At 54.2% G+C, this 17,487-nt stretch overlaps 8 protein-coding genes across 8 annotated transcripts; 5 read left to right on the top strand and 3 right to left on the bottom strand.

Annotated features, from left to right (window-relative positions):
* The first annotated feature begins 732 nt into the window (after positions 1-732).
* Positions 733-2,932, top strand: K437DRAFT_126356 (uncharacterized protein). The gene is made up of 2 exons (XM_013387619.1): positions 733-864; positions 943-2,932. Exons 1-2 carry the CDS (start codon positions 858-860, stop codon positions 2,844-2,846), a joined length of 1,911 nt encoding a protein of 636 aa, XP_013243073.1. The 5' UTR covers positions 733-857; the 3' UTR covers positions 2,847-2,932.
* A 412-nt stretch (positions 2,933-3,344) lies between these two features.
* K437DRAFT_256771 (uncharacterized protein) lies at positions 3,345-4,369 on the bottom strand. Its single transcript, XM_013387618.1, has 2 exons — positions 4,329-4,369; positions 3,345-4,250 (listed from the first exon to the last, which is right to left on the bottom strand). The coding sequence occupies exon 2, from the start codon at positions 4,158-4,160 to the stop codon at positions 3,591-3,593; it is 570 nt and encodes a 189-aa protein (XP_013243072.1). The 5' UTR covers positions 4,161-4,250; positions 4,329-4,369; the 3' UTR covers positions 3,345-3,590.
* On the top strand, positions 4,198-4,791 carry K437DRAFT_263053 (Redoxin; the record flags this gene model as incomplete). The annotated part of the gene is made up of 2 exons (XM_013387617.1): positions 4,198-4,250; positions 4,329-4,791. 2 exons carry the CDS (start codon positions 4,198-4,200, stop codon positions 4,789-4,791), a joined length of 516 nt encoding a protein of 171 aa, XP_013243071.1.
* A 1,136-nt stretch (positions 4,792-5,927) lies between these two features.
* Positions 5,928-6,772, top strand: K437DRAFT_263052 (FMN-linked oxidoreductase; the record flags this gene model as incomplete). The annotated part of the gene is made up of 2 exons (XM_013387616.1): positions 5,928-6,058; positions 6,496-6,772. The coding sequence occupies 2 exons, from the start codon at positions 5,928-5,930 to the stop codon at positions 6,770-6,772; spliced, it is 408 nt and encodes a 135-aa protein (XP_013243070.1).
* A 1,188-nt stretch (positions 6,773-7,960) lies between these two features.
* Positions 7,961-8,688, top strand: K437DRAFT_268564 (uncharacterized protein; the record flags this gene model as incomplete). The annotated part of the gene is made up of 4 exons (XM_013387615.1): positions 7,961-8,139; positions 8,260-8,447; positions 8,531-8,572; positions 8,648-8,688. 4 exons carry the CDS (start codon positions 7,961-7,963, stop codon positions 8,686-8,688), a joined length of 450 nt encoding a protein of 149 aa, XP_013243069.1.
* A 96-nt stretch (positions 8,689-8,784) lies between these two features.
* Positions 8,785-10,230, bottom strand: K437DRAFT_294667 (uncharacterized protein). The gene is made up of 3 exons (XM_013387614.1): positions 9,215-10,230; positions 9,082-9,147; positions 8,785-9,002 (listed from the first exon to the last, which is right to left on the bottom strand). The coding sequence occupies exons 1-3, from the start codon at positions 10,064-10,066 to the stop codon at positions 8,796-8,798; spliced, it is 1,125 nt and encodes a 374-aa protein (XP_013243068.1). The 5' UTR covers positions 10,067-10,230; the 3' UTR covers positions 8,785-8,795.
* A 276-nt stretch (positions 10,231-10,506) lies between these two features.
* K437DRAFT_278518 (putative DNA topoisomerase II) lies at positions 10,507-14,845 on the bottom strand (the record flags this gene model as incomplete). Its single annotated transcript, XM_013387613.1, has 5 exons — positions 10,507-11,487; positions 11,555-12,790; positions 12,860-13,397; positions 13,463-14,526; positions 14,591-14,845. 5 exons carry the CDS (start codon positions 14,843-14,845, stop codon positions 10,507-10,509), a joined length of 4,074 nt encoding a protein of 1,357 aa, XP_013243067.1.
* A 784-nt stretch (positions 14,846-15,629) lies between these two features.
* K437DRAFT_256763 (DUF926-domain-containing protein) lies at positions 15,630-17,468 on the top strand. Its single transcript, XM_013387612.1, has 2 exons — positions 15,630-17,002; positions 17,077-17,468. The coding sequence occupies exons 1-2, from the start codon at positions 15,693-15,695 to the stop codon at positions 17,393-17,395; spliced, it is 1,629 nt and encodes a 542-aa protein (XP_013243066.1). The 5' UTR covers positions 15,630-15,692; the 3' UTR covers positions 17,396-17,468.
* The last annotated feature ends 19 nt before the right edge of the window (positions 17,469-17,487 follow it).

The following is a 17,487-nucleotide window of genomic DNA, read 5'->3' as shown; positions in this document are numbered from 1 at the left end:
CGTCCGCCCGCACGCCTGCGCGTACTGTGACCAAGTCATGCACACACTTTGATGGTGCGTTATGGCCTCGTCATCATAGTCCTGTAATGCTGATAGATTGTGGCTGTGCCGTCAGTGTGCAGTGTGCAGTGTGAAGGCGGGCGATTGTGGGCTGTTGGCTCTGGCCGTCGCACCAGTGAACAGCGAATAGAGTCTACACTCCTCTCACGCCTGTGGACTGCTGAGCGCGGAGAGCCCTTTCCTTTTTCACTCTTCGTCCATTAGGCTTTTGGGGAGAGTAGGATCCTAGTGAACTATCTGATACGAAAATTGCTTCCAGGTCTCTGATCCCGTTTACACCTAGCAGCACTCACAGCAAGCACATCAGAGAGGAGCGGTGCGCAAGTAGCAGCAGCCATCGCCAGCAGGCGACCTGCTCCTCCTTCTTAGTGGTAGCACTTTTTGGGGCGTCTTTGGGGCGTGACTCGCGAGTTTTACTCGCAGGGAGCGGTTGCCACTTGCGAATTGCCACCTTGCCCCCGGTCACCGACTCGCCGCACCCGTCTTCCTCACTTTTCGTCGTGTACCGTTCATCGCCACCTGCAGGAGCGCAAAGGAGCTCACACATCGTGCTCGGCCACCATTCTGCAGTCTGCTCTCACATCCCTCTGGGTCTCAGTCTACAGTACACGGCGGCAGTGCATCATGGTGCCGATAAGGTGTTGATCGGGGAAAACGGACCGAGGGTCGTCCATTACAACCTGCACCATCAACACTCGCGACTGCCTAGGAAAAGCTGTCGAGAGAATTCAGTCGAGACCGCGTATCCCGCCGCTTGCTAGATTTCGCTCTGCGCGTTTTTTGGCGACTATCCCAAGATGGCGGGTAAGTAGCGAGACTGGGGTTGCATTTGAAAGAGACACCATCGCTCACACTTGAGCACGATGCATTGTACCTCGTCAGAATCGATCGAGGACCTTGAATCCGTCGTTGGTGTCGACGATGACCCGGACGAAGAGGTGCAAGTGCTGCCTTTGCGGCCAGTCTTACCAGCGCGACCGTCCAAGTGTCCGCGTGCGCCATGCTTGAAACTCAGCGGATCTGGCTCGAGCGACATTGACTCTTTCAGCAGCCCTGATCGGAGCGCGCCAAACAGTCCGTTCATGAGAGCTTCGTCGCTCACGATGACTGCGTATGAAAGCGATTTCAGCACCGCTGCCGACGCCTCACCCTCTTTCCGATGCTTTTCGGGCACACCGCTATGTCAGCGTCACGTGCGTTTCGATGACGGCCAGCCTGAGGCTGGTCTGACTCATTCAAGCAAGCAGTACGACCGCACTCCGATTGAGTCTACGCAGTGCAAAGGGTCATCCCTGGACCTCAGTCTACGGCGATGCGCAACGCGAAGTGGAGATGACGGAGATGATGAAGCGGACGCAGATGCCTCACCGGGCGAGGAAAACGGCATCAAGAGTCGTCTAGCGGCAAAGGTGATTGGGAGCGAGTACTCTGGCACATGGACGCAGCTCATGGCTGGCAGCATTATCAAGCCCGACAAACCACAAGAAAATTTGCCACGTGGTGAGCAAATCTACAGGGAGCCTGCCGACGGCACTCAGGCCAATCTGCCGACCCACTCTTTCCGAAGCTTTGGCGGTCTTGCGGACAGTATCATCAAGGGCGAGCAGGTGGAGGAAGAAGAGCAGGACGAGGAGCCGAAGCCGAAGGCTTCACCTACCACCAGGCTGCGCTCGGCCGACGCAACGCCGATGCAAAGTCCAAGCGTGGCACGCGCTTTTGTGATGCATCCGTCCTACTTTGAGCTTGAACATGTCCAGTCGTTCGCTCCTCCTCGCCCACCTTCACTAGTACAGTCGCGACCGACTCTACGCATACAGGTGCGCCAGTTCGAAGACTCATCGCAGTCTACCGGCTTTGACTCCGTCGGCGACGTCCACGAAACGCCGACGCAAACACGGTCGAAAGCAAGTGTTGCCGACGCCACAATGCCCGAGAGAACCGAAGCACTGTCGAATGCCAGCCAAGACATGCAGTATCAGATGCAGAATACTTCGCTCTCAGATCTGACGGCGACCGCGCTGACGCTCAAGCACCTTGAGAGCACGCGCCTGAAGCTGACTGCCACGCCAAGCTCTCCGTTTCGAGACTCTGAGTCGGAGACAAGCACCGGTTCAGGAACCATGAGCTGCACAAGCGACCAGGACTCGCCGCCGCTTAGCTGGCTTAGCGGCAGCAGTGGATGCACGAGCCCGGACTCGATGCTGTCGCACCTGGCCGGCATGTCTCGCTCAATATCAGCAGACTCGGCGATGGTCAAGCAGCTGCACATCACCCAGGAGGACCTTGACAGCATACCCATTGCGCTCTCCTCCGCTTCAACGGACGGCTCATCAGAGCTCATGGCGCTAGAATTGAGAAATGAGGCTGCGTCTGCGCGCTTCGTTGACCGGCTCGTGCTAGCAGAGGAGAGCAACTACCCCAGCGGCTCTTCCTCGTCGCCGATGGTCTCGACGGACGATGAATCACGCGGCGGATGTCGCTTCCTCGCGAGCGTTCTCGCCGGTAGGCAGAAGCACGGCCTTCCAGCCAGCGGCCGCAGCGCGATCGAAACGGTGGCGACCTCCACGCGCAGTCCGAGCAAGAAAGACAGCGGTAACGCTAGGAGCGCTGGCGATGCTAGCAGCGGTAGCAGCGGGCATACCACTTGCGAGGACAGCGACGCTAGCGTGATCAACGCGATACGGATAGGCGGAGAGATGGTGAAGAGAAGAAAGAAGAAGAGTAAGCCGTCTGCGTTCCGTTGTGCAAGCTTTGACGAATGCGAGGGTGCACTCGGGGGATTCTAGTCACAGGCACGCCACGCTGAGGGGATGGGACAGCTAGAGATGCAGGACAAATCTGGCTGTCTGGTCGAGCCTAGCGAACAGGGCGTCGCACCACAGACACGTATATCAATCATTCTCTGACAGTCGACACCCAATCACGCATGACGCAGCATTCAGTTGTTTTAGTCGGCAATGTCATTTGTACTTGCATCGTCTGCACGAGTTTCAATGCCTGCAGCCACGCATGATACTATCTTCTGTCGCGCAAGGATGTTATTTCTGCTCTACTTGCCTTCGTCTACCCTGCCTATTACATGTTGTTGGGTCTGCCCTGCCCAACCTCGCATGGCAAACAGCTCAGGCCGTAGACGTCTGCCGAGTTCAGCCAGTCTTGCTCTCTGCTTTCTCTTCCGCTTCATATTTTCATTGGTGGGCGGTGTGGAGCGCGGCGTTTCATCCTCGACCACACTTGGATCTCTGCGAATCACAATGAAAAGTGATTTTTTCATGCTGGGCGGCGGCTGGCAGTTGGTTTTGAGCTTTGGCTGCACATAGCTCTCCCAGGCTTGCAGCAGTCAAAGGCGGCAGTCCGAGTTCGTGGCAGCGCTCCGCCGTCGAAACAACATCGGCCTGTGCGAGTGATCGAGGCGAAGCAGACTCGAGTAGTGTGCATCGTTTCTCCGTTTCGTTTGTGGGGCGCGCACAGGCCACCTCCAAAATTGGAAGGGAGCATCTGATTCTCGGATGCTGGCGAGAGGCAAGCCACTAAAACCTGGATTCTGGGTTCTGGAATTGAATCTTGATCATGACGACAGGCCTCTGCTCAGCTTTGTTCGCCGACGATGGAGTGCTGTACCAGCTGCAGCGCCAGAGGGCAATGTGATGCAGTGCTGCTTTCCCGGAAGTCGAATGCTGGTTTGGATTATCAAGAACGGAGTACCTACGGACCCACGCTCCTCTTTTAGGCTCTCGATGCGCCGGCCGAAGCAAGAAAAAGAAGGGCGTGCTTGACGTCTTCTTGCATTGAATCGGAGCGCGTAGAGGACGTCCATACCCACATGTATATATATTGAGCGGGTCCCATGTACATACTCTTTCATCGCCTCTTCTACCCTCACACCAAATTCCAAGCATCAGTAACAACATCACAAGGTGAGGCTTACCCGCCATGCTCGATCGAAGTGTAAGCGGATGGGAGTTCGTGTATGTGGAGCCGGAGCCTGGATCCGATGCTTCGCTGCGCATGGCTCTCGTCGGAGACAATTGGATGCGACATGGTTGCCCTGTCTCTGTTGTGGCTTTTGCCACTGTGCAGCTGAAGCACTGCATGGTCATTTTCTGACTCGGATGGTGTGCTCGCCCTACAGCAAACATGGCGGACCTCATCCACAAGCTCAAGCACGGCGGTGGCCACATCAAGGAAGGGTGCGTGAAGGAATGCCATCTGCTCGCTCCCCCGCAGCGCATGCTGACACCACTCTTGTAACTTGTTTCTTGTTTCAGCTCCGCCCTTAAGTCTGGCATCCTGTTGAAAGAGAACAACCCCGAACAGGGAACGATCAAGCTGGGTGATCTTGTCGGCCGAAATCTCATCATCGGAATTCCAGGCGCATTCACCCCGCCCTGCTCCAGCCACGTGCCAGGCTATGTCCAGCACTATGATGCATTTGTCCAGAAGGGTATTAAGGACATCTACGTTGTAGCAGTGAACGACGCCTTCGTGACGATGGCGTGGAAGGAGAAGCTCGGCGCATCCGCCAGCCAGGTGCACTTCCTCGCTGACGACGACGGATCCTTTACCTCTGAGGTCGGCATGCTCTTCGACGCAAAGGGACTGCTCGGCAACAAGCGCAGCAAGCGCTACGTGCTCGTCGTCGACGATGGCATTGTTAAGCACGTCTTTGTCGAGAGCGAAGTTGCGAACGTCGAGGTCACCAAGGCCGAGAACGTGCTCGGCAAGATCTGAACAGCGTCAGACATTTAATGAGTGAATGTTGTTCTCATATACCTCTATTTCACACCAATTTCTTGGGAATTTCACCAATTGCTTGAGGCGACGAGTGCAGAACCGTGTCTAGTCGCACAGATAACTCAGTACCATTTGCTACTTTCGGCTGCGGCAAAACAGCGGCATTGGTCGCCGTTTGGGGGGGCTAGCTCCAAAAAAAATTGAATTTATATGAAAGATCGTATATCCCTATTATTATACCCGGAGATGGATGGAAAATGGTACATGTTCCGGCTTCGCTTCGAGAGGTGTTCGACTGCGACATGCATGACCAGTGAACTCTAGCAGCAGCTCCAAGACGCAAAAGCTATCGAAGCATGTGGCAAGTTCGATAGCAAAAGTGCAAGAGGTGGTGATTCCCTGGTCTTCCTCACTGATGATGGTTGTTGATTTTAGTACCATAAACTGTTGTTTGTTCACGTACCTTGAAAATGGTTGGAGCCGAGTCCGCTCCACTTTCTAAAGTGCGAGGCATAACGTCGCGAAAGTTGGCTCAGGTCTTCTTCACTACTGCCATCCTTCCTGAGTTCAACTGTACGACATACAAGCCTGTTTCTTCCGCATTATACACCGTGCGGACGGTGCCCAGGGTCCTCAGCTCAATCTCGGGCTTCATTCAAGGTACCAAATTCTACTTTCTCTTCATTGAATACACACTTTTCTCTGTACTTTTGACTGCCTGCTTCATCAACATTACGTGGGGCCTCGTGAGCCCAGCACGCGTATGCCTGCGAAACAAGCTTGTTCCCCAAATCCTTAGCGCGCTTAAGGCGTGGAGTTCGCAAAATGGCACCATGTCTCAGCAGATGCAGCCTTTCGTGGGCACTCCAGCTTCCAAACTACCATTCTGCCCACTGCTGAGATATATATACGTGCTGGAGCTTGCATTCATGGACGATGCTGTGGTTATCATTCACCGATATAGTGTCCGTCAACCCTACCCACATTAAACATGGTTTGATCCATCTCACAAAGCTCAAGTTGTCTGCGAACTAGCGTTACGAGGACGAGAAGACGAACACTTCCTTCCTCACAAGTCCACCAAGTCGCCCTTCTCGCGCAAGGTTGCAAGGAATTCGTTCCTCAAGGCGGCTATGACGGAGCGGCTATCGTCGTGGGACCAGCATCACGTCACGAAGCGAGGCACATGGCCCGACAATCGCGTCAAGGTATACGAAAAGTGGGCAAACGGCGGGTGGTGCATCATCCTGTCCGACACCACAATGTCAGCAGCTGTGCTATGACGGCCCCACGTTGATCGTGCGTTGCCTTTTTGCGTTGACACTCCATTCGATAGCAGGATCAACACTATGAATTTAGAAGCACTTGGCAATCCCATCTGAAACAAGACCGTAGACTCTCCCGAGCATTTGACCCAGCACGACAAACGAGGCCAAAATCAAAGTCAATTGCTCGCTCAACATCGTTCAGCTTTCGCACGCAGGGCAACAGGTCGCAGAATATACCAAGCTGCACCCAAGGAGCGCTAGCGACGGCAAGCCCGATGACCGCTTAGTCATGAGCTTTACTAATCCATGGTTGCTACCAAAGAGGATATTAAGCAAATTGTCGACGCTTTTGCGTATGCAGCAACTTACGCAGTGAAAATCAGCACCGATGGCATTCACTGACCTTACAGGATCAATTATATCTTTTCGGCAGACCCCTCCAAATGCTGAGCGCTGACAACGTTCGATACCGCCGACTTTACGGTGCACACAGCTACATGCTCGCTCAATTCGTCGCGTCACCAACCAACAAGCGCACCGACGATTACGGCAGGACCCTTGAGAACCGAGCACGCATCATCTACGAGCTAATCGAGGCAATCAAGGCTGCCATGAACAACCCCACTTTCTACAATGGGATCAAGCCCTATGCATTCGACTTTCAAGAGGGTGGGATCCAGCCCGATGAGGCAGTACAGGTCTGCGGGTAAATGAAGAAACACGGTGTTGACTGAGTCGAGCTGTCACGTGGCACATACGAAGTTATTGGGTTCGAGCACAAGCACGAAAGCATGAACGAGAGGGAGGCTTCTTCGTTCATTTTGCAGACGGTTTGTGGTATTTTCAAAGTATCTTTCATAAACTCAAGGCCCATCGCTGACCTCTCTTCGTTTCCCTTACACGAACAGTGATTCGCCCGCATGCTGGTCAAGTGAAGGGGGCCACTGGTGGATTCTAGACCGCCAGTGATAGTATCAGCAGTGTGATGTGGCCCATGCGCCGGCGTTGGTCTTGCCAGGGCCGCATGCGCCAACTTTGACCTGCTCAACCAGAGCATCAGCAGCAAAGTCAGCTTCCCAGGCAAATCGCTTCTGGATGTCAGTGAATTTGGAATGACCAAGGTCGTTACTGACACACAGAAATGTCACCTCGACTAGCTGGCTGAGACGTTGGAGCTATTGGCGAACCACCACTGGAGAACCAGCGTGGAGAAGTGCCTCATCCTTCAGCATGAGCTTTTTTGAGCGATACTTCTATGGCGATCAAGATTTATCACATACTGTTGGCAGGCTTGATCTCGGTGAATTGCAAGTAACACGCTTTAAGTGGCTGCTACGTCGGCATGTAGACGGTTTGCCGAAGCTGCCTTAGGTCTCTGTCACTAGTGGGCTGAACACTCTGACAAGCGTGCCAGGTTTGCAACGTGTGGGTAATGGCATCACGTAGACCTGGGCCTGCCTCCCTCAAGCGCGTGGCTGTTTCTGTGGAGATGACACTGAAAGTGGGAACGAGGACCCCAAAGGAGCAACGGAAGTGTAGGACGAGAGATCGAAGCAGGGTTCCGTCATCGAGCGAGGTTGACAATGATAATGAGTGTGACGGCAGTGGCAAAAGGCTGAGCGGGGTAGAAGCTACTCGAGCAAAGGGATATCCGACATCTTGCTAACTGCGCCGCCATTTTCGCAGATGTGAGCTTCCACATCTCACTGGCGTAAATCCTGTTCTTTCGATATTGGGCATTTTGATTGCCATCGCGAGTTCTGGTTGCCGGCTTCGCATACATGAGGAAGGCATCCGTTACTGGTCCTACACTTTTTCACGCCAATTACAAGAGAACTTGGAAATCCCCGGCAGAGCACTTCAGCTGAATCAACACTTGGCAAACGCGAGTGCTCAGAATGGCTACAAGAGCAGCCGCCGTCGTGGGCGCCGCCGGGGCAAGGAAAGCAGGCGGCTTGAATGCCAAAGCTATCGCACAATCTCTCAGTGCTCAAGGGCAAGGCCAGGTCTTCCTCCCACCGACCTCCGTGGCTCGGGTAACGATATATCTCCGTCCAAATTTGCCTGGACATGCCAAGTACGTATTCGCAGTGAGCTGCGAAGCGCGTCAATGTCACTTCCAATGCGACTAGAAATCATTTTTTGCAAGAGACGCTGATGAAGGCCATTTTGTCCAACAATCCCTGTCTCATCTCAGAACATTGGTGAAAGAAGCTTTGCCGCGCCTATCATACTCGAATCCGAGCTTACCAGTACAAGTTCAATATCTCCCGCGGCGCCGAAGATCACAAGCCGGCAAGCTGGTTACAGCCAATGAGGTTGGCTGTGGCAGCGAAGTTGCGCCAGTTGATTTGGACGTCGGACAGGGTATAGAAGTCGAGTATGGTGCGTGAGCAAGCCTGTTCAGGAATCGCTGCTGGACCCCGGAATGATGCGAACTATCTCCATTTTGCCAATTTTTTTTACAGCGAACACACCCAGCCGGAGAGTCGTCATCGGCAAAAAGACGGGTGAGCTACTTATGCCTTGTACGTGTCACTAGGAGAAGCGAATCATGAGGCTGACTTACCTGTCTCGTTTCCTAGTGTCGCAAATTATGCAAGAGCTCCGCGATATCACGCGGTGATGGGTGCATCGCTGTTAGGCTGGGTCGCCAGTAGGAAATTCACGGTGCGCGACGATTACACTGTATCAGGGCAAGAAGCTTCATGAAAAGAGTATAATTTCTGTGTCTCATCGAATTGCGGCGACAGGATCCCCCGTCTTCCAAGCAGAATACATGATAGTGAGCCCCAGCACCAACACCAAGACGGAAAGATCGTCCAGGAAAGCAGTGAGCAACGAGAGATATCGCCCACCTGTGCGCAGGGCGATTTGCAGCGTCGGGATCGGGATCTGGCGCGCAAGCGACGCAAGCAGCGAGCCTGATTGCGGTCGGTCCTATGAGATATGCGGAATAATGCTCTGAGTCAGCACGAATGGTAAATGGCAAACGATAGTGTGCAGCATAGAAACAAACCTTGAGCACTAGCATCCTGGCACTTTGAAGCAAAATCTCGATGGACATGAAGAGCCAGAAAACGGGCTGCAAGAAGTCACTATCAGCCACGCGTCTCGTTCTGAGTCAATCATTTCCGGATTGAACGACGTACCACTCCCTGTAGCGGCAAATGCTCGGCGATGGCAAAGAAGTGTGTCTCCCAATCGCCTGGTCGCTCATATGCGAGCCTTGCCCATCTCTGCAGACCAGCTTGCTCGTCCCAAAGAATCTGAGCACCCTCTCCTTCTGAGCTGGCGATGACCATGCTCTTTTCGGCACTTGGCTGCGTGAAGACAGCACTGACGGTGATGAAGCCCAGGATGAGCATGGCTACCAGGTGCAAAAGGTCGAACAGCTTGTCCAGCCGGGAGCGAGGACTTGGCACCACCATGCCTTGAGGACCAAATAGGCCCGATAGATTCGGCATTGCGCCTGATCCACCACCCCCTCCACCTTGAGCACCACCTAGCATAGCGTTCAGGTCGAATGGCATGCCAGAAGGGCCACCTCCACTTTCAGCCGCGCCGCTGCCAAGCTGACCAGACATCATCATCATCATTTGCTGGAAAGGATCCTGAGGCATATCTTGCTGCCCCAGTCCCACGAGTGTCTGCATTCGCTCATCGTCGATTGGGGCCCTTGCTCCATCAGGCCGCTCAAGGCGGGAGATGTCAACATCATCTGGGTCGTCCGTCGCGAGTCGCGCCGTACTCGCTGCGGCAGCCGCTTCGCTGGCAGATGAGAGGGGAGGGTTGGAAGGATACAACGCCTCTGCTTCCGCACCCCGCCCGGTCTTGGTGATTCGCGCCAGTCGATCCGAGCCACTTCCCAGGATCTTTGCTTTGCGGGCTTCGCGACGCGCCTTGGCTGCATCAGCTGCCGATACGGGACTTGCTGGCGATACGTTCACGTCGCTCGATGAAGATGAGGCCGCTGCCTTTAGAGAAGCCTCTTGGGAAGCCATCTGGGGATGCCAGTTTGAAACCCAAGTCTTCTATCGTGGGTAATACCTGATTTCCAGCTCTGCGCACTTTCTGTAGTAGATTATTCCTGGTGTCCGGGTCTGGAAGTAGAAGCATTGCTCATTCGCCAACCTTGCAACATAAACGTTGGCGACGATGTTCCGTCCTCTTACCTTACGAACTCTATGCAGCGCGAGACCACGCCTGCACCTTGCACCAGTGATTACTTCCATACCAGCGGCTGTAACACCCTCGCGCACGCACGCGGCCAAATTCGGTGCAAACCCTCCCGTCTCGGACAGCCAAACTTCAAGCTTGGCAACAAATAGGCAAAGCACCTCGGCTTTCGTCAGCACCATTATTTGAAGATCTACACAAGACGAGCAGGCTACGAAAATACAATACAGGGACAGCAATCTCCGCTAAGCTCTACTTCAGAAGGTCACTCCTCGTCCTCATCAGTTTCAATGTATTTGGCGTGAGCCGAGACTTTGCGCGCGCGACTCGACTTGTCGCGCGGTGGCACTGGCGCTGCGATGACGATTGAATCGTCATCGCTGAGCTCGATCTTCTGCTTTTTCGCCGAGGCCTTGCGCGCAGTGGCTCCCGACGACCCCGCTTTGCTCGCGCTCGTGCTGGGCTTCTTTAAATACAGATCGTTCCCGTCGTCATTTTCTTCTGTTGCCTTCCCGCTCAGGGCGAATGGCTTCTTGGCTGTGGAGGCGCTAGCGCCACCTGCAATGATCTCCAGGTCATCATCGTCGAGGGCGTTGGCGGTGCGCTTGGCAGCTGATGTTGCCGAGAGCACTCTTGGCTTGGCAGGCTTCCTACTCCTGGACGGTTTGAACTCATCCTCGCTCAGATCGTCCACGGCGATGTCGTGGTCAGAATCCTCGTTCTTCAGCACTTTGCGAGCAGCCGCAGCCGCTTTAGGAGCACTCTTGACTGGCGCCTTTCCCTTTCTGTTCGACAACTTGGAAGCTTCCTTAATGGTACGATCGTCCTCATCCAATATGCCCTCCCACTGCGCCTCAAATGCATCCAGATCCACCTCCCACAGGCTGGACGGTGTGAGACCGAGAAGCGCGTTCAGCTCGGCTTCCTTGGCATCGCGTTGCGCAAGCAGCTTTTCGACCTTCTCGCGTGTCAGATTGTAAATCGCCATGTTAAGCAAATAGTCGTAGTCGTTGTCAGAAGTAATAGCAGCAGGATCATTCTCCTCTGGGTCGAGCTCGATGTCGGCGGCAGCCACAGCTTGAACTTGCTTGGGGAAAGGACGGAAATTCTTCTTTCGCAGATCGGCGACGATATCACTGCGCTTCCGGTTGGACACAACCAGCTCTCTTTCGATGATCATCTTGACGAAGCGCGCTTGGTTGGACAGTCGGTCATACACATCCTTGAGTGCTTCGACCAAATAATCCTGCATTGACACAAAAGTGAAAATCAGTTCCAGATGCGCTTTACGGCATGGCCGCGTCCCGTCGTACCTTTCGCTTCTGGTAGAAAGACATGCGCAGAAGATAAAAGTCTTCAAGGATCTCCTCGACGTTGGCGTACTTCTTGATCTTGCCATCAGCGTCGAAGAGCACCATGTTGGTAGTCGCTTTGGTAGTGGAAAGCTTGAACCACTTGTCAGCCCCTTCCTTCTTAATCTCCTCAACACCCTTGTCATTGAGCTCGATGATGAAGTGCACCGTTCGGTCCGAATGGTATTCCTTGTAGTCCTTAATCGTGGCAGGGGACTTTTCGTTGCCGACCACCTTGGCTTCGAGGAATTCCTTGTACGTCGTGGTCCATGTCTGCACAGGCAACTCTGTAATCTCCCAGACTTTCGGATCGTCAGGGCTGACCTGGCGGGCTATGCCAGAGATCTTGTAGCGCTCTGGAGTGTCTGGCTCAATCGGACCCGTGAAGCCGCGATACCACGGATGCATCTTGATGTACTCCTCGCCCTTCAAGCGACGGCGCAGATTGCGGATGATGTCCTTGGGGTTGTAGTTGGGAACGGACGATGACCACCCGGTTCCGATACCGTCCGAACCATTCACAAGGACTAGTGGGATCGTTGGAATGTACCAATCAGGCTCGATACTTTGCCCTTCCTCATTAAGGTAGTTGAGAAGCGCGTCGTCAGATGGGTGGAACAAGTGGCGCGTGTGCTCTGGCAAAGTAGTGAAAATGTAACGAGCCGCAGCTGCGTCCTTGCCACCGAGAGCACGGGTACCGAATTGACCCCTGGGAGCAAGAAGATTGATGTTGTTGGAACCGGTGAAGTTCTGAGCGAGGCCAACGATGGTCATCGCAAGGTTGTTCTCGCCGTGGTGGTAAGCAGTATGTTCAGACACGTAACCTCCCAGCTGTGCGACCTTGATTTCTTGCTTGGGCGTAAGCTTGCGCTTGAAGCAGGCGAATAGGATCTTACGCTGACCTGGCTTGAGCCCATCCACCATGCTGGGGATGGAACGCATGTTGTCAGCCATGGAGAAGAGAATGAGCTCCTTGTTGATGAAGTCTGCGACAGGGACCTTGCTGATGTTATGGTCCAGGAAAGTACCAGGCTTGAATTGACGAAGCCACTCCTTGCGGTCATCCGCTTTCTTCTTGTTGAATGCCAAGTCGATGAGCTCGCGGTCACCAGTTGTAATTGGCTCGAACGGAAGCATGTGCTTGTTCATTGCTCGGAAGTATTTCTTGATGTCAGACGATTCACTCGTACCTAGACCCTGTCGAATAAAATCAAGCCGTTTAGCACACGGTCGTTATCGCGAGAAAAGGGAAAGCATAACACTTACCTTGTAGTATTTGATCTTCCAGCCGGCTCCATTATTGTTCTGTCCCTTCCATGTCTCGTACTCTGGAATCGTGAAAAAGGCTAGCTCCTGTTTTCCTTTGGTCGCCTTGACGATGGGCGTGATGAATTCAACCAAAAAGTCGGGCAGCTTGAGCAAGGATGGGAAGAAGGTGTCAAAGAAGTTGATGATGAGTCCCTTGATATGCGATCCATCGTGATCCTGATCCGTCATTATCATCAAACTACCATAGCGTAATGAGTCGACATTCTCATACACCTGGCCGTGACGCAGGCCGAGGATTTCTTTGATGTTCAAAATCTCGGCGTTTTTCATGATCTGATCGTGGCTCGCTTCGCGCACATTGAGCAGCTTGCCACGAAGGGGGAAGACGCCGTAGTTGTCACGTCCGACCTCAGTTAGACCAGACACGGCTAGCGCTTTAGCCGAGTCTCCTTCGGTCAGGATGAGTGTACATTCACGGCTCTTGCGACCGGAGCCTGCATTGTTGGCATCCTCGAGCTTCGGAATGCCGGTAATTCTGAAAAAATGAAGAATAGTCAGCATCCGGTCACGCAGATGTAGACTCTATGCGTCTAAACCCACCTCTTGCGCTTGGCACCATCTGTCTTCTTCATCTGCTTCTCCTGTTGGAATTTGGCGAATGAGACCACATGGTCGAGCACGCCGCTCTTGAGCACCTTCTTCTCAAAGCTGTCCGAGATAGTCCACTTGCTTCCGAAAGCGCTCGGCTTGAGCGTTAGCGTCTCCTTTGTCTGACCATCAAATGTTGGGTTGACGATCTGCGAGTTGACAAAGATCCAACAGTAGTTCTTGACTTGTGCCGGCTTGACGCCTGACGCTTTCTTTCCTTTGGTGATATTCTCGATAATTTTGGAGACGATCTGATGCTCGACCATGTCAACGTGGCGACCACCTCTGATGGTGGCGATGTTGTTGACAAAGGACACTTGACGCGCGGTGCCATCCGAGACGGCGAATGCCACTTCCCACAGCTTTCCCTTGTCTGTGGAAGCTTCGTAGATGATTGTCGGCTTGTCTTCCTTGCTAGATTGTCCAGGAACGACACCGGCCACCGACGCGTCGTCCTCACCGCCCATCTCACGGATGGCCTTGACGTACATCTCGACGTACGCTTTGAAGCTGCTGATTTTGATCTTCTCCCCATTGAGCCAGACATTGCAGTCCTTGACTGTGCCCGCCATGTCATAGACACGCTTCATCATGAGCGCCTCGATGTCGTCGTTGATGCCGCTCATGCCGAACCGCTGAAAGTCCGGCTTGAAGGTGATCTTGGTAAAGTCAGTCTTTCCCTTGACGATGGAAGCCTTTCCGATTTTCTGCATGTTCTCGCTGAATGTCTGTGAATATTTCTTTTCAATGTCCTTGTTCCCCGTCTCGATAGTGAATTCGGTGGAATAGATATTGGCAAGCTTTGCACCATAGCCGTTCCTGCCACCGGTGACCTTGTCTTCGTCATCATCATAGTTCGATGATGTGAGCAAGTGACCGAAGATGAGCTCTGGAATGTAGACCTTTTCTTTCTCATGCTTTTCAATGGGGATACCACGGCCATTGTTCTCAACGGAGATGGACCCTTCGTCACGGTCAATCTTGACTTTAATCCAAGACATGGTTGGGTCGCGGACCTGTGGGAGGGATCACTTAGTATGAGCAAGTAGACTGGTCAATCCCACAGACTTGACCGCCGACCTTGTTGTCTGCGGCATTCACGAGAATCTCATCGAAGATCTTGTAAAAGCCGGGCACGTACTCAATCTTCCTGTGAGCCATGCTCTGCGAAGTCTTGTCATACACCCACAGCGTGTCGGTCTGGCGTTCTACGCTGCCAATGTACGTGTCTGGGCGCTTGAGGATGTGCTCAAGCTGAGTCAGCTTTTGATAGGTCTCTGTGGCCGTCTTTGCCTTTCCATTGGCTTTTGGTTTGGAAGATCGGGCATCGAGCATATTGCTGTCGCCGTCGATGTCTCCGACATCAGTTCCAAAGCCTGCGTCATTGTCGCTGCCTTCATTGGACTTGTGGGGCGCAAGAGGCTTCTTCTTGGTGGCTACTAGCGCTTTCTTGGCCTTAGGTGCGGCAGCTCCAGTGGCCCTACCCTTGGCTCCACCATTCGCAGTTCCCTTTTTGCCCTTCGCGACAGGCGAAGGGTTAAAGTCCGACTCACGATCCGAGATGATAGAAGTCTCGGAGCTGAAATCCATCCTGTGGCTGCTGGTGTGAAATGAATGGACTTTAGAGAGATGAATTGAGGAACTAATACGGCTCCTCAAGCTGCCTGAGCGTGTTGGAGGACGAAGAAAAGGCCGCTCCTGCTGCGTGAGGCTAGCACCCGTGGCGCAAAGACTAACAGCACTACCGACGCGTCGCGCCCTACTGAACCGAGCGGTGAAAAGCGTCAGGATGTCTCCGAACTTGAAGGTCCCACCGCCTGCGTACAAAGAGGGATTCAGGCTGCTTGTGGGCACCTGAAACATCAAGGCGAGGCGGTCATGGCCAAGGGAAAGACCTCTGTATCGACAAAAAGAACAGAGGGAGCAAAAAGGTGGGATACACGAGAACAACACTCTTAGCGTGTTCGTATCACGTGTTGTCGCGCGTCGTCAGCGACGGGAACGAAGACAGCGCGTCGCTGGGAGCGAGAGCGGAACCGCAGATGGCGCGCAGCTGGGAAAGCTTCAGAACCGTTTGGGTGAGATGACATCCGAAACAACTTGCATCCACCTTGGTCTGGTCGTGAATCGCTTGCACGGCCGAGCAGCAACCAAGGCCGTGCCCGTTCTCTGAATCCGAAAGATGGACAACCACGAAGCGAAGTCCAGATCTTCTGCACGGCCAGCTTCCGCTATTGAAGACCGCGAACTCGAGCTCAAGGAGCGGTTGCGCAGGGAAAGAGACCAAGCTCAATCCAGCCATGATGAGCGGCAGCACCATCTGGATGGGGAGGACAAACGCCGGGTAGAAGATCGTGCTGAAGAACCGAGCTCACGAAGAGACAGAGGGTATGACGATGTATCGGAAGGCTTTCGTGAGAGGCAACGGGGGTACGAAAGGCGCAGCCACGAGAATGGCCGACACAGCCCAGACCCGAGCTTTGGCTGTCATCAAGGATACGGCCCTGCAGGACGGCAATACAAAGACGGCCGCTATGAAGGAGGCTACAAAGAGAGGGGTCACAGAGAACACGTCGACGTTTACAGCCGCCGTTCGCCACCCCCCCAGCGTCGAGCTTCTCCATCCTACGAGCCTTACGCTGCCGGCGACAGTCGCAGCAATCCTCCTCGTCCCCCCGGTCCACCACCAGTTCGTCCTGCGAACGCACCACCGTCAAGGTACTTTGACCGCCCGCTGCCGGATGCCTCATACAGGTTGGATCAGCCGGAGCATACCGCGCCAGGTACGCAAGGCGGTGGATGGGGCCGTCGCGGCGGAGGGCACTTGCCCGACCAAGGCCAGGGGTCGGAAGGAAGCTTCTTCGCCTCTCGACAGGCGCAGCGCGATTCGCTCGCAAAGCAGGTGGTCATATGGCCCGAGAGCCCGCGCGAGCCATATCTCTACTCGGATGAGGAGCGAGAACGACGCAGGAAGGAGAAGGAGAGGCGGAGAGAGGAGAGAAGCTCGAAGGGCCACCGCAGCTCACGGCACTCTCGCTCGCACTCGCATCGAAGCTCGAGAGACAAAGATGCGGACAAAAAGAGCAGGTCGCATCGTCATTCCAAGCACAGCTCACGGCATTCCAGCACACACAAGAGAGAGTACAGCACTGACGAATCCGGATCTGAATCTGACGATTCACGCGATTACGATCGAAAGCACCGCAGCAGTCGTCGCCATCGCCGTCGCGAGGATGGAGATGAGCGGAGACACTCTTCCAGCGGCAAGAGGCACAGACGTAGTCGCTCCGTAGCCAGTGCGAGCTCGTTTGCTTCGCGCGACGCCCATTCAGATAACGAGCGCAGCACGACCAGAAAAGATTCTGAGAACAACAGCAATGCTCTCACACAAAAAGAAAAGTGCAAGAATGTGGCGAACGAAGACGACAGCGACGGCGAGGTCGGACCGCAGTTGCCGGTCTCGGAGGACGGAAAGCCAGTGGATCCAAGAGTGTGAGTCGTAGCGCCCTTCCACTTATGTGCAACACTGGACTTGCTGACCTTGTCACCCCCGCATGTTACAACAGCTTTGGCGGAGCTCTTCTTCCTGGCGAAGGATCAGCGATGGCCGCATACGTGGCGGAGGGAAAGCGTATCCCGCGCAGAGGAGAGATTGGCTTGACGTCGGAAAGGATTGAGGCGTTCGAGCGGGCCGGGTTCGTCATGTCTGGATCGCGACACAAGCGCATGAACGCTGTGCGAATGCGGAAAGAGAACCAGGTCATCAGTGCAGAGGAGAAGAGGGGCATCCTCAAGCTACAGAAGGAGGAGAAGATGAAGAAAGAGGCGCAGATCGTCAGCCAGTTCAAGGAGATGGTCGATACACTCCAGCCGCCAGGCAGATGACCTTCGCACAGTTGCACTGCACACGCGCTCGTCACTTGTATTCAGCGAGGTGTGAACTATCGAAGATTGCGGCCCATAGAACATGAATTGAA

Source organism: Tilletiaria anomala (genome assembly GCF_000711695.1).
Source record: "Tilletiaria anomala UBC 951 chromosome Unknown K437scaffold_45, whole genome shotgun sequence".
Taxonomy (NCBI): domain Eukaryota; kingdom Fungi; phylum Basidiomycota; class Exobasidiomycetes; order Georgefischeriales; family Tilletiariaceae; genus Tilletiaria; species Tilletiaria anomala.
The sequence above is the reverse complement of the archived record's forward strand: the minus strand, read 5'-3'. Positions and strand labels throughout refer to the sequence as shown.

Excerpts from the sequence above, each read along its gene's own strand:
- K437DRAFT_256771 (XM_013387618.1), bottom strand. The coding sequence starts at position 4,160 with ATGACCATGCAGTGCTTCAGCTGCACAGTGGCAAAAGCCACAACAGAG.
- K437DRAFT_294667 (XM_013387614.1), bottom strand. The coding sequence starts at position 10,066 with ATGGCTTCCCAAGAGGCTTCTCTAAAGGCAGCGGCCTCATCTTCATCG. Across the intron at positions 9,148-9,214 it reads ATTTGCCGCTACAGGGAGTG|CCCGTTTTCTGGCTCTTCAT; the intron begins GTACGTCGTTCA and ends GACTTCTTGCAG. Across the intron at positions 9,003-9,081 it reads CCAGGATGCTAGTGCTCAAG|GACCGACCGCAATCAGGCTC; the intron begins GTTTGTTTCTAT and ends CATATCTCATAG.
- K437DRAFT_256763 (XM_013387612.1), top strand. The coding sequence starts at position 15,693 with ATGGACAACCACGAAGCGAAGTCCAGATCTTCTGCACGGCCAGCTTCC. Across the intron at positions 17,003-17,076 it reads AAGCCAGTGGATCCAAGAGT|CTTTGGCGGAGCTCTTCTTC; the intron begins GTGAGTCGTAGC and ends ATGTTACAACAG.